The 16131-nt window shown below is 42.3% G+C and overlaps 1 protein-coding gene across 8 annotated transcripts in view; it reads right to left on the bottom strand.

The window, feature by feature from the left end:
• The window catches only part of nrxn1a (neurexin 1a), a 435939-nt gene that overhangs the window by 59699 nt on the left and 360109 nt on the right, over positions 1–16131 (bottom strand). For 7 of the 8 annotated variants that reach the window (XM_060940196.1, XM_060940197.1, XM_060940198.1 and 4 more), the window contains one exon: positions 782–953. The exons of the other annotated variant lie outside the window; for it this stretch is intronic. In XM_060940196.1, coding sequence (XP_060796179.1) covers positions 782–953 — 172 coding nt within the window. The remainder of the gene's footprint in view (positions 1–781; positions 954–16131) is intronic. 8 annotated transcript variants of the gene reach the window in all.

Raw genomic sequence — 16131 nt, 5'->3', positions numbered from 1 at the left:
CTTTAATATGAACACCCAATCTGATCTAGGATTTTGCGAGAAACCCACATCTAAGGGTCAAAATGACCGGATGATTTATCTTTACCTTAGGGTATGGTGCGAAACTTTAAGGATAAACTTTTGATACAGGATTTTGCAAGTCAAATATTCTCAAGTGTTTGGAAGTGAAGAGAAAAATACGACTGGGGGAATGCAAAAGGCAGGTTTATCGTCGCAATGATTCAGTACGAACTGAATCAGATTCAGTCAGTTCTCTCCCTGTACTCGCCAAAGACAAATGCCTAATTGAGGATGTGCTTGAAGCCGACGTTCACAATCATCTGCGTAATGGAAGTGATATCTATGAAAAAAACTTGACAGTTCCCTTTTCATTGTGATTGACAAACGAGAGCAATAGGATTATTCCTCATCTCTGATCCCGAGTTAAGCTTTTGTCAGGTGGCTCTGAGGCTACTCAATTGGATAGCCGGTTCTTTGACATTTCCAGCCTTATAACCCCCCCCCCCCCCCCCCCCCCCGTCATCCCTCCAGCCATCATCACTGCTGACATTTAAAAAGGATAGCAGGGTTACCTTTTTAGAGAAAGAACAACCACAGACAAAAAAGGAATTTTGTCCTGAACCTGAACGTCTGGTCCAAAGCTCCGACAGCCATTGTGAATGTCTGTGAGAGTGTGTGTGTGAGTGAGTGTGTGTGTGTGTGTGTGTGTGTGTGAGAGAGAGAGAGAGAGAGAGAGAGAGAGATATTATTGTGTGTGTAAGAGAATGTGGGAGGGGCTTACCTGTTGGATATCGCTCAATGACTGGCAGATCGTCCACCTGCAAGGTGGCATTACCACCACTCCTTGTAAAGCGAACTATGTGGTACTTTCCATCATTTACAAATTTTGAGGTCTCTTCAATATTTATGTCATCTGTGCCCACATTGAACACCACTCTGATATTGCCTTTGTCCTGGACAAAATGAGAGAGAGAGAAAGAGAGAGAGAGAGAGAGAGAGAGTAAAAAATGTAATAAAAAAAGCACGATATTCTGCAGCATTTCTGTCTTTTCTCCAGTATGACTACAAATGCACCAGGGTAAATATTAGTTCAAAAATAGCAATTATTTTTTTCTTCTTATATCCATCTGGGATGCACAGCTATACTTTATATTAACAAACAAACAAACACACAAAAAGTCGTGCAGAGCACGATACTCGCGAAAATCACAAAGAAACAAAGCAAAACCAAACAAGATCAAGAAAGAAAGCAAAAACGTAAGAAAACAGTGGTAGTAAAAAGCGGCACGGTGGTGTAGTGGTTAGCAGTGTCGCCTCACAGCAAGAAGGTTCCGGGTTCGAGCCCAGTTTTCAGCAGGAGCCTTCCTATGTGGAGTCTGCATGTTCTCCCCGTGTCAGCATGGGTTTCTTCCGGGTGCTCCGGTTTCCCCCACAGTCCAAAAGATATGCACTTAGGTTGACATGGGGCGGCCTTGGGCTGAAGCACCCTTGAGCAAGGTACTTAACCCCTGACTGCTCCTCGGGCGCTGTAGTGTGGCTGCCCACTGCTCTGAGTGTGTGCGTGTGTTCACTGCTTCAGATGGGTTAAATGCAGAGGATGAATCTCACTGTGCTTGAAGTGTGCATGTGACGAATAAAGGTTTCTTCTTTAAGAAGCGTAACTGACCCGAGAACTTCAAAGATGAAATACTCATCTCATCTCATCTCATTATCTGTAGCCGCTTTATCCTGTTCTACAGGGTCGCAGGCAAGCTGGAGCCTATCCCAGCTGACTACGGGCGAAAGGCGGGGTACACCCTGGACAAGTCGCCAGGTCATCACAGGGCTGACACATAGACACAGACAACCATTCACACTCACATTCACACCTACGGTCAATTTAGAGTCACCAGTTAACCTAACCTGCATGTCTTTGGACTGTGGGGGAAACCAGAGCACCCGGAGGAAACCCACGCGGACACGGGGAGAACATGCAAACTCCGCACAGAAAGGCCCTTGCCGGCCACGGGGCTCGAACCCGGACCTTCTTGCTGTGAGGCGACAGCGCTAACCACTACACCACCGTGCCGCCTGAAATGAAATTTATATGGGGGGTCTCCTGATCACAATTCACGGCAAATAAAAACACACTTTCACAATTCACGAGAAATAAGCATAAATTTCCTAATCTTGAGAAATTTGACCTCATTTTTCGACCTCAAGATGATGTCACAGGTACTGTAAAACATCAATGGTGTACTCGAAAGGGATTCAGAAATGCTTTCCATCGCCACCAGTCCCATCTCGATACGAATGCTGGTTCAGAAGTTATGGCCGATTAGGTGTTTTTATAAGATTTGACCTTGGTGACTTTGACACACCAAAAACTAATGACGTCTTTGTGTGACTCTAGTGAGTTGTCCTGTGCATTTTGGTGAAGATTGGTCAAGAAATGATGACGCTAGAGCACCAACAAACAAACAAAGAAACAAACAAAGAAACAAACAAAAATGTACAGATCAACATACTTGCAAAAATCTCCAATTTTCGCATGTAACAAACCCATACAGTTCCCCCACAGTTCCAAGACATGCGGTTAGGTTTACATGGGGCGGCCTTGGCCTGAAGTGCCCTTGAGCAAGGCACCTAACCCCCAACTGCTCCCCAGGCGCTGTAGCGTAGCTTTCCACTGCTCTGGGTACGTGTGTGCGCGCGCACGTGTGCGTGCATACGTGTTCACTGCTTCAGACGGGTTAAATACAGAGGACGAATTTCACTGTGCTTGAGTGTGCACGTGACAAATAAAGGCGTCGTCGTCTTCTTAAGAAAAACGCAAAAGCAAAACCACATTTTCTTGGTCCATGTGTACTTTTTCTGGAAGCAAAATGCATCAAAAAGATTTACTGACACTATAATGGACTCTCAGATACACAGCAGCATTTATATTTCATAACTTATTCTCTTTGGTTTTCGATTTTAATTAAGCTATTACACAAAGGAAATGCATGACAGCGAGAAATTAAGATGTATTTGTCTCCTTGCATTCATGCATCCTGTTTCTTGAGGACATATTGTATTCATAAGATAACAATAACAATGCTTCGTAAATTGATGCACTGCATCTGTAAAATTAATGAGATGGTCAAATGTTAATGAGAAGGTCAAATGAGGATGCTGACGGAATTGTTTCTTGATTTTCTGCTTGGTTTAGCTTGGCACTTTTAAAAAATTAAGGTTGTATGCAAAGGCATGAAAGAACCAAGTGTTATTCCTCACATTAGGGTGCAATTTATAGTAAAAGACATGATGTGTGCTGATAATAAATGACACAATGACACTAACATCCAAGATTTAATAATAATGTTGTGTAAAAGACACAAAAAACTATATCCGTCCCTCTAAAACTCACGCAACGGTGGCCTGGTCATGCTCGGATTAATCCGAGGCTCGATGGTATGGAAGATAATTTTTTTGGCACTTTTTTTTTCTGCTGGAATTTTCGTAGTGATTCTTGTCAGTGACTATTAAAGGACATGGGACATGAAACATAAATGCACGCTATATCAGTTTCTTTCCATTAAAAATATGAAATAATTGCATCAACAAATACAAAATTATCTATTAAATTCAGCAAAATCGTTATATTCGTGATGATTATATGGCGTTTCTGCTCGAGCTCCGATATGCATATTTTACAACCGGAAGAGCCGCTGTCACGTGATCATCTCATCTCATCTCATTATCTCCAGCCGCTTTATCCTGTTCTACAGGGTCGCAGGCAAGCTGGAGCCTATCCCAGCTGACTACGGGCGAAAGGCGGGGTACACCCTGGACAAGTCGCCAGGTCATCACAGGGCTGACACATAGACACAGACAACCATTCACACTCACATTCACACCTACGGTCAATTTAGAGTCGCCAGTTAACCTAACCTGCATGTCTTTGGACTGTGGGGGAAACCGGAGCACCCGGAGGAAACCCACGCGGACACGGGGAGAACATGGAAACTCCACACAGAAAGGCCCTCGCCGGCCCCGGGGCTTGAACCCAGGACCTTCTTGCTGTGAGGCGACAGCGCTAACCACTACACCACCGTGCCGCCCCGCTGTCACGTGATCATACGTCACAAAAACTTTCGGGTACAGCACAAGCGGGTAGATGAATATGGAGAAGTGTGAATCGTGATGATGACGAATGCGGCAAAATAGTTTTTGTGTCTTGGATGACAAGAAAATTGTTTTGTTTTTAGAGTCTTTAACGTACATTGAACATCATGGTGTATTGTGCTGCTTATGGTTGCAATAATTCCAATGGGAAATGCCCTGGACTAAGTTTTTTTGCATTCCCCAAGGACCCGAAGCTGAGGAAAGTGTGGGCTCACTATTGTCGTAGAAAAAGCTTTGTACCTACTGTTTCCCACAAACTGTGTTCGGACCATTTCACTGAAGATTCTTTTAACATTAATACTCAGTTACTGAGCGATATTAATTGCCAAGCCAAATTTAAGAGGTTACTTAAAGATGGAGCCGTTCCCAACGTCCCAATTCAGGAACAAGATGCTGAACAAGATGGCGGAGTGAAACCCGAAGTGCTACGGCTACCACGAGGTGCATTCGCTCAGCGACTGAAAGCCGAGGTAAGGATTAGTATTATAATTTTGGGTGTATCAATTATTGATTATCATAATTCTGACTCATTTACTCTTGTATCTGTCCTTCTTTGTTAACGTACCGAATCGAAGAGTTGTAGTGTGTTAGGCCTACATAGATCTATGATGAACTTTCAATGTATGATACAAAAATAATACTTCTTTCAACAGATCATTAGGCTTTGAGCAGAATTGTTTTTAACTTACCAGGAAGTGTTATCGAGCCGACCGCTTTCAGTTTCATGAGGGCTGAATGAACTCTCACTCTCAGAATCATCTGACCCGTCAGAGTAAAGACAAGATCCATGTTCATGTGAATTTCCAGCTATCGGTTCGAATTGATAGGGTCTAACTTCACATCTCTGTGAAACATCGGGAATGTCACTGTCGATGGTGTCCATTTCGGTAACCTGTTTACATTAGATTCCCAAGCGCTGGCTCCTTGAAAAGTTTTTGTGACGTCACGGGTCACGTGACCGCTTAGCTAATTAACGAATCGTTTTACGCTGATGTATAAAAAAGTTGAATAATGTGATGATTTTCATATTTTTGACGCCCTGCAGTGATTTAGATGGCATTTCTTATGTCCTTTATACATAATTATACCCAGAAAAAAATCCATGTCCCATATCCTTTAATATGCATCAGGCAATGTGATACACATCTACACCACTAGATGGCCTCAAATATTAATTGCTGTTTGGTCAAACAGTGGTACAGCAGAGTAGAGTTATTTCACTTCCATCAATTCCATGGAAACATTAAAAAAAAAAAAAAAGGTCATATCTAGTTATTTCACCAAACATGTAATGTAATGTCCTGCTGTGATCCCAGTTTAACGGAGATGCAAACATGCACGGCAGTGTTCATGAATACACAGCTGCCCTCTTCACATAATTGCTCAATTTGCATGTGCACTGCTTGCTGTTTGTTTTTGGAAGTAAATTGTCGGAAAGCATTTTTACCTGACCCCACTCAGACCCCTAGCACGTACACAGTTTTGCTATTGTTGAAACTGTCACTACAACTAGCATTCAATAAACAGCTCTTGCTCCAGTTCCAGGAGAGAAAATGCGACAGCTGTGAGTCAGGAAGCAAGCAGGAACATCGGCTCCTGAATATTATCTACAGTTCTCTGAAATCGGTGTCAGGTGTAAATAATCAGATGAAATATAAGTGAGAGGAAATCCATTCGTGAACACGATTCATTCACACTTTTGGAACAGGGCCAAGCATGACGCCAGAGTTCATTCATTACCTTCTTGAAGAAAGACATGGCTGCCTTAGGCTCTAAAGTCAGCAGCTCTTGGTCTGGGAAGAGCTGCTCATCCTCGCTGCCACTGCTTGGGCAAGAACAGTATGTTCCTCAACCTCCTCACAGCCCATAATGAGGCCACGCTGCCTGTTAGCCGTACCCTTTCCTTATGGCCAGCGTCAATAAAATGAAGCCTGAACTTCACCCTCATCACCTCACCCTCTCTCTCGAACAACATCTCTCCTTGGTCAGTTTCTTTCTGTCTGTTCGTATATGCTTTTTTTTCCCTTTACCTTGTGAAGCGATGCGGAAGAAAACAGTTGTGCTCTGATGAGCCGTGACATGAAATGCTCCACGTTAAATGGGAGACTGACCTCTCTTTCACCATCCACTCTGGACAAGAAGATGACCTCAACCCAGCAGCCATGCTATAAACCCTCCTTGATATTGTTCTGGTGCGAAGGTAGGGGCTTATAAAAGAAAAATCGAAAAAGGGAATAATAGTAAAATGAATTTGACAGTGATAGAAAAGAAACAATCATGCGAGTGATGGCCAGCTAGTTCAAAACACATTACAGTGCAACTCCACTGTCTCTCTATGGACAGAGCGTGGACAGGGGCAATGATTTTTAGTCCCTTTGACTTCAGAGCAGGTTTAATCACAGGAAGTATGCAGGAGGCCATAGTTTAAAAGATACATGTACTACTGTGGTAATGTCTCTGTCCTACATTCTGTCCCATGCGTAATAGTGTCCCAGATTAGACACACTCCACTTAAAAAGCTCCAACACTAATGCCTTCGAGACAAAAGACACAAAAGAGGATGGAGTAAATGAGCCATGACACCAAAGCCCAAATTACTATGAAACAATAAATGCTTTGGGTTGTACATTTCACCATGTAACGGTTTGTAAATGAAGCACAAAGTGGATGGATGGATGGATGGATGGATGGATGGATAGATAGATAGATAGATAGATAGATAGATAGATAGATAGATAGATAGATAGATAGATAGGAGGGAGAGAGAGAAAATCCACCGATGGCCCCCTTTTCACCTGGAGGGTCCTGGTGCTGGTTCAAGATTCAAGATTTTTTATTTGTCATATACACAATAACAGACACAGCGGTTTATTATTGGGTAATGAAATTCTTATTTTGCAACTGCCCGACCAAACTACGCTTACCAAAATTAAAAAAAAAAAATATATATATATATATATATATATATATATATCATTCATCTCATTATCTCTAGCCGCTTTATCCTTCTACAGGGTGGCAGGCAAGCTGGAGCCTATCCCAGCTGACTACGGGCGAGAGGTGGGGTACACCCTGGACAAGTCGCCAGGTCATCACAGGGCTGACACATAGACACAGACAACCATTCACACTCACATTCACACCTACGGTCAATTTAGAGTCACCAGTTAACCTAACCTGCATGTCTTTGGACTGTGGGGGAAACCGGAGCACCCGGAGGAAACCCACACGGACACGGGGAGAACATGCAAACTCCACACAGAAAGGCCCTCGCCGGCCACGGGGCTCGAACCCGGACCTTCTTGCTGTGAGGCGACAGTGCTAACCACTACACCACCGTGCTGCCCTATATATAAAATATGAAATATAAAATATAAAGTGCATATGGAATGCAAAATATAAAGGTAGAGTGAAAAATAAAGATAACATTTAAAAAAATATATGCAGGACCTGTATAGACACTTTCTGGCCAATTTAATAGGAACTTGTTAGCGTGCTTGCAAATTCTTGATTCTAAGATCCCTGTTCTTGGCTGGCAGGACTGGAACCCAATGTGTTCTTCTGCTGTTGCATGCTGAGATGCTTTTCTGCTCACCACGGTTGGAAAGAGTGATTTTATGAGTTACTATATCCTTACTGGCAGCTCGAACCAATCTGGCCATTTTCCTCTGACCTCTCTTATCAACAACGCATTTGTTTCCACCCAAAGAACTGTCACTCACTCGATGTTTTTTGTTTTTCGCACCATTCTGTCTGTGTAAACTCTCGAGACTGTTGTGTGTGAAAACCCCAGGAGATCAGCAGTTTCTGAAATACTCAAACCACTCCATCTGGCTCAAACCAACACCCATGCCACAGTGAAAGAAAGTCACGCTTTGAGATCACAATTTTTCCCATTCTGATGTTTGAAGTGAACATTGATTGGCTGAAGCTTTTGATTTGTATCTGCGTGATTTTATGCATTGTGCTGCTGTCAAGGGATCGACTGATTAGAGAACTGCGTAAAACAGCAGGTGTATGGGTGTTCCTAATAAAGTGGCTAGTGAGCGTGTATATATCATAACAGCTCTTTACAACCGTGATGAGCAGAAAAGCATCTCAGCTGGCAACAACAGAAGACCACATTGGTTTCCAGTCCTGCCAGCCAAGAACAGGAATCTTAGAGAATAATTTATTTATTTAGGGTGGCATGGTGGTGTAGTGGTTAGCACTGTCACCTCACAGCAAGAAGGTTCTGGGTTCGAGCCCAGCTGCCAATGAGGACCTTTCTGTGTGGAGTTTGCATGTTCTCCCCGTGTCTGCGTGGGTTTCCTCCGGGTGCTCTGGTTTCCCCCACAGTCCAAAGACATGCAGGTTAGGTTAACTGGTGACTCTAAATTGACCGTAGGTGTGAATGTGAGTGTGAATGGTTGTCTGTGTCTATGTGTCAGCCCTGTGATGACCTGGTGACTTGTCCAGGGTGTACCCCGCCTTTCGCCCATAGTCAGCTGGGATAGGCTCCAGCTTGCCTGCGACCCTGTAGAACAGGATAAGCAGCTACAGATCATGGGTGGATGGATGAATGTGGTGACTTGTTCAGCACACACTAGTGACCATCTTGAACTTGATACGGCTCTCCAGCTCACATCACAGCCGCTGTTCTAGAAGTTTAGAAAGCATGTTCACTCGGTTCACAGTGTAACACCTGACTTGCACTTGCAATCAATCACTGATAACCATGGTCCTGCCCACGGCCAATACATAGTTTGCACATGACGTCACAGAGTCGGGGATTCCCTAGTGGTGGCCATCTTGTGGGTCAGGCTTACCATACGGGTCACTGAGTACACATTGTAACGCGCGAGTACAAAGTCTTCAAAAGAACCCAAGCAGGCTATTTAAAGCTAGCAATGGCGCACACCTGTTGTATTCACGGCTGTCGTAATAGGTCAGATGATGACGTCAAGCGGAGCTTTTATGGAATTCCCACTGTACGGGAGCACGAAGGCGAGCAAACAAAGAAACTCAGCATACAAAGGAGAAATCTATGGCTTGTGAGAATCAACCGCAAGGATTATCAGCCTTCCAAACACAGCAAAGTCTGCTCCGATCATTTTATAAGTGGTAAGTTGTTTAAATAAACAATCAATTGTGTTTAAGTTTGTTTTTGGAAACCAAAACATCATGTGAACAATCTCTGGAGGATGCCTAACTGGAACCGCTGAGTGTACATTTACATTGTAATGTACACTTACCGTAATATCGCTCGTTTGTCACGTTTCTATTTGACACTTGTCACTTCACTCACACAAGGGTCATTTTTGAAAAACATTTGAAGTCTATTCTGTATGATTTGATTTGTGTTTAATCAACCAGGGATGCAAACAGTGCGCCTTTTGGCGGATGCCGCCTTTTTCACGGTTGAATCGCGCAGATCCGATTTTTTTTTTTTAGGGGGGGCGTTGGAGTGTCTGATTATAATTTCAAAGTAAATTCTGTATTAAAATTACTAAATAAGCAAATCCGTTACAGTCCATGAAACAGGAAGTATAAGGATGAGAAAAAAACAGTTTAAATCAGAAAGCTGTGCACATTTGCGCAGCCCGAGCGGTGTGCAGGACTGCACAAATGTGCGCAGCTTTCCGATTTAAACTGTTTTTTTTCTCATCCTTATACTTCCTGTTTCATGGACTGTAACGGATTTGCTTATTTAGTAATTTTAATACAGAATTTACTTTGAAATTATAATCAGACACTCCAACGCCCCCCCTAAAAAAAAAAATCGGATCTGCGCGATTCAGCCGTGAAAAAGGCGGCATCTGCCAAAAGGCGCGCTGTGAATATATAAAGTTGTATATATCAGACAGCCTTTAAAGTTTGATGTAGTCAGTTTCAGGCTTTGGAGCAGGCTTTGGCAGTTTCAGGCTTTGGCAGCCCTGCATAGTCACTTGAAAATGCATCTTTGTCCACTTCGTAGGGGTCAGTTCCCCCAATCAAGGCCAGTTTGGCTGCATACCGTTGTCGTGAGACGTTGTCTAATGTATCTATATACTTCTGTTTGCTTGATTTTGCCGACATTGATCTTTATTTTAGAAAACTGACTATATAACTTCATAAATTCGTCCGAGATAACGTAGCCGGTAATAGCGATGGTCCGTTTTGTTTGACCCACAAGATGGCGGCTGGAGGGCGTTCCCCGGAATGCTGTGACGTCAGTGAAAACTATGTATTACTGATCACTACTGTTTGTCTCACCCTCTCTCCTTTTTGTTCTTTGTTTTAAACTCTTTTATGAAGATATTGCATTTTATAAATACTTAAAGCGAGTAAGTGTTTTCCTTCACAGCAGTTGTATAGTTTTTGAGCTCAGATCTATTCAAACAACAACAACAACAACAACAACAACAACGGATGCAGCACTGCGGCATGTCGAGAAGATGAGGCTTGGCCCCGGAAATACAGTTGTTATATTACAGCTTAACAAGTGGATAAATAAATAACACTGAAAATATTCATCTGGTATTTTATATTTCACTGTCTTGAACCAGGCTGGCCTTTGTTTTTCACCACATATATTTTGATCAAATAAGCCCATTTCATACTGCACCCACACAGCGACGTCAATATGCTCTCTGTAGGCGCTGAAGGATTTCTAGATAAAATATTAAAGCCAAAAATACCACCCATAATGTTGTTATTGTTTTTGGACTGTGCAGAGAAACTCCCATATCAGATTCTGTTATTATTCATCTCTCATACTGGTGCAATCGTGGTCTGTTTTTAAAAAAAAGGTTTGTTGTTGTCATCTGAACAAACACTGGCTTCAACACCAGTACTGACACCGTGTCGGTGGAAAATCGGAGCTGGATTAATCCCTCAGCCTACTGCACTTTAGTTATATTTAACAAGTGGGTTTTTTTTCCCCTGTAAATTACTAAATATCACCGAAATTGATGCATATTGTACTTGCTGTCATATGTGTATTGTGTGAAATGTGTTTTCCAAGGACCAACACACACACACACACACACACACACACACACACACACACACACACACACACACACACACACACTGTGTGTATCATGAATTTTGTTTGGAATGCAGCTTCCAGAGTTTTCTTATTTCTTGTAGGCAATTAGGTACAGTAACACCCTGACTGATGGAGCGTTTTAACGCAGTGTGAATGCCAACAATCATCTCTTGCCAAAAATGAAATGAGGCAATTGTTCTCAATATGCGAAAGCAGAGATTACAATGAGTCTGAAAGAGTTGAGGGTAAAATGGGTCTGATTACACAATCATTGCAATACTGCAGCATCCATTCAAAGTTTGTGTCACTATGCAGGCGAATAATTAGACTCAAGGCAGAATAATACATTTGTGATATAATTATTTTGGAATAATTAGTGTTACTCAATCTCAAGATGCAAATAATAATAATAATAATAATAATAGTAATAATAATAGTACATTCGCAGTGTTGCAAGAACAGCAGTCATTGAGGTAAGGAGATGCGCACACACACACACACACACACACACGCACACACATGTCCTATAACACAAAGATACACAGCTGCCAAATCTCGAAGGGCTGATATAGTGTTGCTTCAGGAGCCACTAATGATGTGTCTCATTTAGCGAATGGTACAGACTCTAGCTGCTGGAATGTGACAGAGAGAGATAGTGTGTGTGTGTGTGTGTGTGTGTGTGTGTGTGTGGTGTGCACACGCACACTGCTGAGGAGCCATGGCATTCAGCCCAAATGAGCCAGAGCAACTGTGAAACCTCAGCTATTTTACATGAAGAGCCTCTCTGCAGCACTCAGACTAATGCCTAGGGCTAATGCCTGGGGAGAGTGTTTAATTGGACCAAACACAAAGACAAGCGATATGTGTTTTCATAAATAAATAGTGGGCGATAAAAAAATAACGCAATCATATACGACACTCTTCATAATGAATGCACCATAATGTATTGGCTCTGCACGTCTCAGGATGTGACTAGAAACCACTGTGCTGTGTGTGCAGAATATGCACTAAGTAAAACCACACACACACACACACACCCCAAATGTATGTCCTTATGAGAGCCAGATCTAGACCATACAAGTTTTCGGTTTTGGATCCTATGAGAATTGCACTAACTCTTAATGCCCCCAAAACAGACAGACTTTCCGGAAGCTCTCCAGACGTCGTCTCATTGCCTGTCCCTCCTGCACTCGGTTCTTGTTATCCGAGAGCCAAGTAGCAGCCTGAATAGAGATGAAATCTCTTAAAGCACATTCAGTCAGTCTCTTCACAAATCTGTACCCAGACAGCTGTACTAGCAGCCTGCTATTTTTACAATTTTCCCCATCCACCTGTCATTAGACTTTTATAGTCAGATCTGTTTGATGCTTTAGCTCTAAAATGACATCTTTTTAAATAACAGTGAGCAATGTTTTTTTTTTAACAGGGAAAAAATCCCTCTTTTTTTAAACTTTCAAGTGATGTTTTTCACTGGGAGTGAAATACTGCAAATGTTAAATTTTTCACAAACAACAGTTAAAACAGTGGCTGTATTGTTTATTACGGACAAATTTGCACCTTAGTATTATTTCCACTCTGATGTTTTTATCCCACAGTAGATAAAGTGCAAAGTTTGTAAATGTCCAAGCTGGGCTTCTGTCCACAGAAGGAAATTAAATTCCACCTAAACTAGCTTTTTATTAAAAGAATCTGAGTTCGAGCTGAACCTGGGCAAGTGTTATTGCTGCCGAGTGTCACTTGCCCCTTTTCCACCAAAGCAGTTCCAGGGCTGGTTCGGGGCCAGTGCTTAGTTTGGAACCGGGTTTTCTGTTTCCACTGACAAAGAACTGGCTCTGGGGCCAGAAAAAAATGGTTCCAGGCTAGCACCAACTCTCTGCTGGGCCAGAGGAAAGAACTGCTTACGTCAGCGGGGGGGGCGGAGTTGTTAAGACCAACAACAATAACAAGACCGCGAAAGATCGCCATTTTTAAGTGACGAGAAGCAGCAGCTGTACAAACGCGAAGTCATCCATTATTATTATTGTTGTTGTTGCTGCTGCTGCTTCTTCCGTGTTGTTTTTGCTTCGATATTCGTGCCAAGGTTTATGCAAACGTAGCGATGTAACTGACGTATACAGCGACGTAACTGACGTATACAGCGACGTAATGACGTGGCTCCCCTTAGCACCGCGAGCTATGGAAAAGCAAACTGGTTCTCAGCTGGCTCGCAAGTTGAACGAGTTGTGAACCAGCACCAGCACTGGCCCCGAACCAGCCCTGGAACTGATTTGGTGGAAAAGGGGTAACTTTGAGCTGCTTCCAATTCTGCCTACATAAGTATACAAGGATAAGTGAGGAATAGCACTTTTCAGACCATTCTGTTATAGGAAAATAATCAATAGTGGTGTGTTACTCTCACTACTATAAAGTTAATTATTACACTACCGTTCAAAAGTTTGGGGTCACCCAGACAATTTTGTGTTTTCCATGAAAAGTCACCCTTTTATTTACCACCATAAGTTGTAAAATGAATAGAAAATCTAGTCAAGACATTTTTCTGGCCATTTTGAGCATTTAATCGACCCCACAAATGTGATGCTCCAGAAACTCAATCTGCTCAAAGGAAGGTCAGTTTTATAGCTTCTCTAAAGAGCTAAACTGTTTTCAGCTGTGCTAACATGATTGTACAAGGGTTTTCTAATCCTCCATTAGCCTTCTGAGGCAATGAGCAAACACATTGTACCATTAGAACACTGGAGTGATAGTTGCTGGAAATGGGCCTCTATACACCTATGGAGATATTGCACCAAAAACCAGACATTTGCAGCTAGAATAGTCATTTACCACATTAGCAATGTATAGAGTGGATTTCTGATTAGTTTAAAGTGATCTTCATTGAAAAGAACAGTGCTTTTCTTTCAAAAATAAGGACATTTCAAAGTGACCCCAAACTTTTGAATGGTAGTGTATCCATACAGGACACTTTTTCGATGGAATAAAAACATGTATTCAATTCCCTTCTAGTGAGTTTCATTCATTTGGTTTGATAGCATATCACTTATCCTACATGCATAATGTCACTCTACCCAATGGAGAATGAGCGTACGTTATGGTTTACGATATTGCACATTGTCACATGTCGGAGCTGATGCGAATATACAGTGAGAAACTTTTATGCCGCGCATGAGCAGAAGCATTTCTTTGTTCGCAGGGAAAGAGAAAGACGTGTTGAACACCCGAAAGAGCATCACAACTTCATTAGATATTCTTCATGCATATTTACAAGCAGTGCGAACCGTTACTATTAGAGCTGGGACTTGAGCTCAGTCAAAACTTAGCCAGACAAACCAAAAAAGCAACAGGGTAAAGGATTTTGCAAGGGATTAGCGGCAGGCTGCCAGGTAGCTCTGTTGTGTGCAGTTGTCGATGTTGATTTTAAAAATAACTAAGTAAATTGTATAGGGAAATGGATGCTTAAGTATGAGCGAAAAATACTGTGGTGAACGAGTGTGCGTGGAAGAAGGGTCTGGAGACAGAAATGCTAGTTTCTCAGTTGTTAGCCTGTGCTACTTGCTCTCCATAGCACTGGCTTGACTGCTTTATTAGCATTCGCTAACACTACTGATGAATGCTACACCGGCTGGAAGGTGACTTCACTGCTGCACTAATGGCACCGACTCATGGGTAAGCTAGCATTGGCCTTTGAGAATGCTGATATGAAGAGAGTGTATAATAATAATCTCATCTTATCATCTGTAGCCGCTTTATCCTGTTCTACAGGGTCGCAGGCAAGCTGGAGCCTATCCCAGCTGACTACGGGCGAGAGGCGGGGTACACCCTGGATAAGTCGCCAGATCATTGCAGGGCTGATACATAGAGACAAACAACCATTCACACTCACATTCACACCTACGGTCAATTTAGAGTCACCAGTTAACCTAACCTGCATGTCTTTGGACTGTGGGGGAAACCGGAGCACCCGGAGGAAACCCACGCAGACACGGGGAGAACATGCAAACTCCACACAGAAAGGTCCCCGTCGGCCACTGGGCTCGAACCCAGAACCTTCTTGCTGTGAGGCGACAGTGCTAACCACTACACCACCGTGCTGCCCCAACGCCAGCCAATATTATTTAATTATTCCACAGTAATCCCACATCCCAAAAATGTTTTATACTCTTAGAACATGTTGTCCCTTTTATACCACAACAATTTACCATTAATTAAATAGAGGTTCATCATAGTTTTTATTTATTAATTTTTTAATCCATTCACTGTATATCTACGTTTAATGTTGCGGAATGCTCCCCCCCCCGAAACAAGTTATCACTTCCTGTATGCTATAGCAGTAATAAGCAGTTGTTCCTTCAGTAGCTTCTCATTTTTTCTATATTTTAAAGACAAAAAAAAAATGCAGCTTGTTATGTTACTGAGAAACTGCAAAGTGAAAATTCTGTCTGTTAGAACGTGCAAACACTGGAAACCTCTTCCAAAAATGCTTAATGAATGTCACAGACTCATTCACCATATCAACAATTGCACAATCCGATTATGTGGCGCATGCACGATACAAGTCCCTGTGCTCCTAAATCATTACTAGAAATAATAAAGTACTAGAATGAGCACATTAATATAACAAACCTTGCAGCTGGGAATAGTGTCAGAGCTGCTATTAGAGAAAACGAATCAACAATCAGAATCAAGCATTCAACAGCGTTGTGATATCATTTCTGTTTTCTAATAATAGTGGAGCCCATACTTCAGAGAATATTGTAATGCGTCGACCTGATTTTTGATGGCTTTGATCATACAACGTCCGTATGTACGTACAAATGATTAACGATGAATACGTACCAGCACAGGGAACCCAATTGTAAGTGCAAGGCAACGTATCTCTCAAACACTTGACAACAAAAATTACATAAGATAGTAGATGGGTTTTCATCCAATGCTTATTTTTAATTTGCTTTTAAAAAATAATGTGGGATTATTTA

This window comes from Neoarius graeffei, chromosome 14 (genome assembly GCF_027579695.1).
Source record: "Neoarius graeffei isolate fNeoGra1 chromosome 14, fNeoGra1.pri, whole genome shotgun sequence".
In the NCBI taxonomy this organism is placed as follows: domain Eukaryota; kingdom Metazoa; phylum Chordata; class Actinopteri; order Siluriformes; family Ariidae; genus Neoarius; species Neoarius graeffei.
Note: the sequence above shows the minus strand (reverse complement) of the source record. Positions and strands in the feature narration are given on the sequence as shown.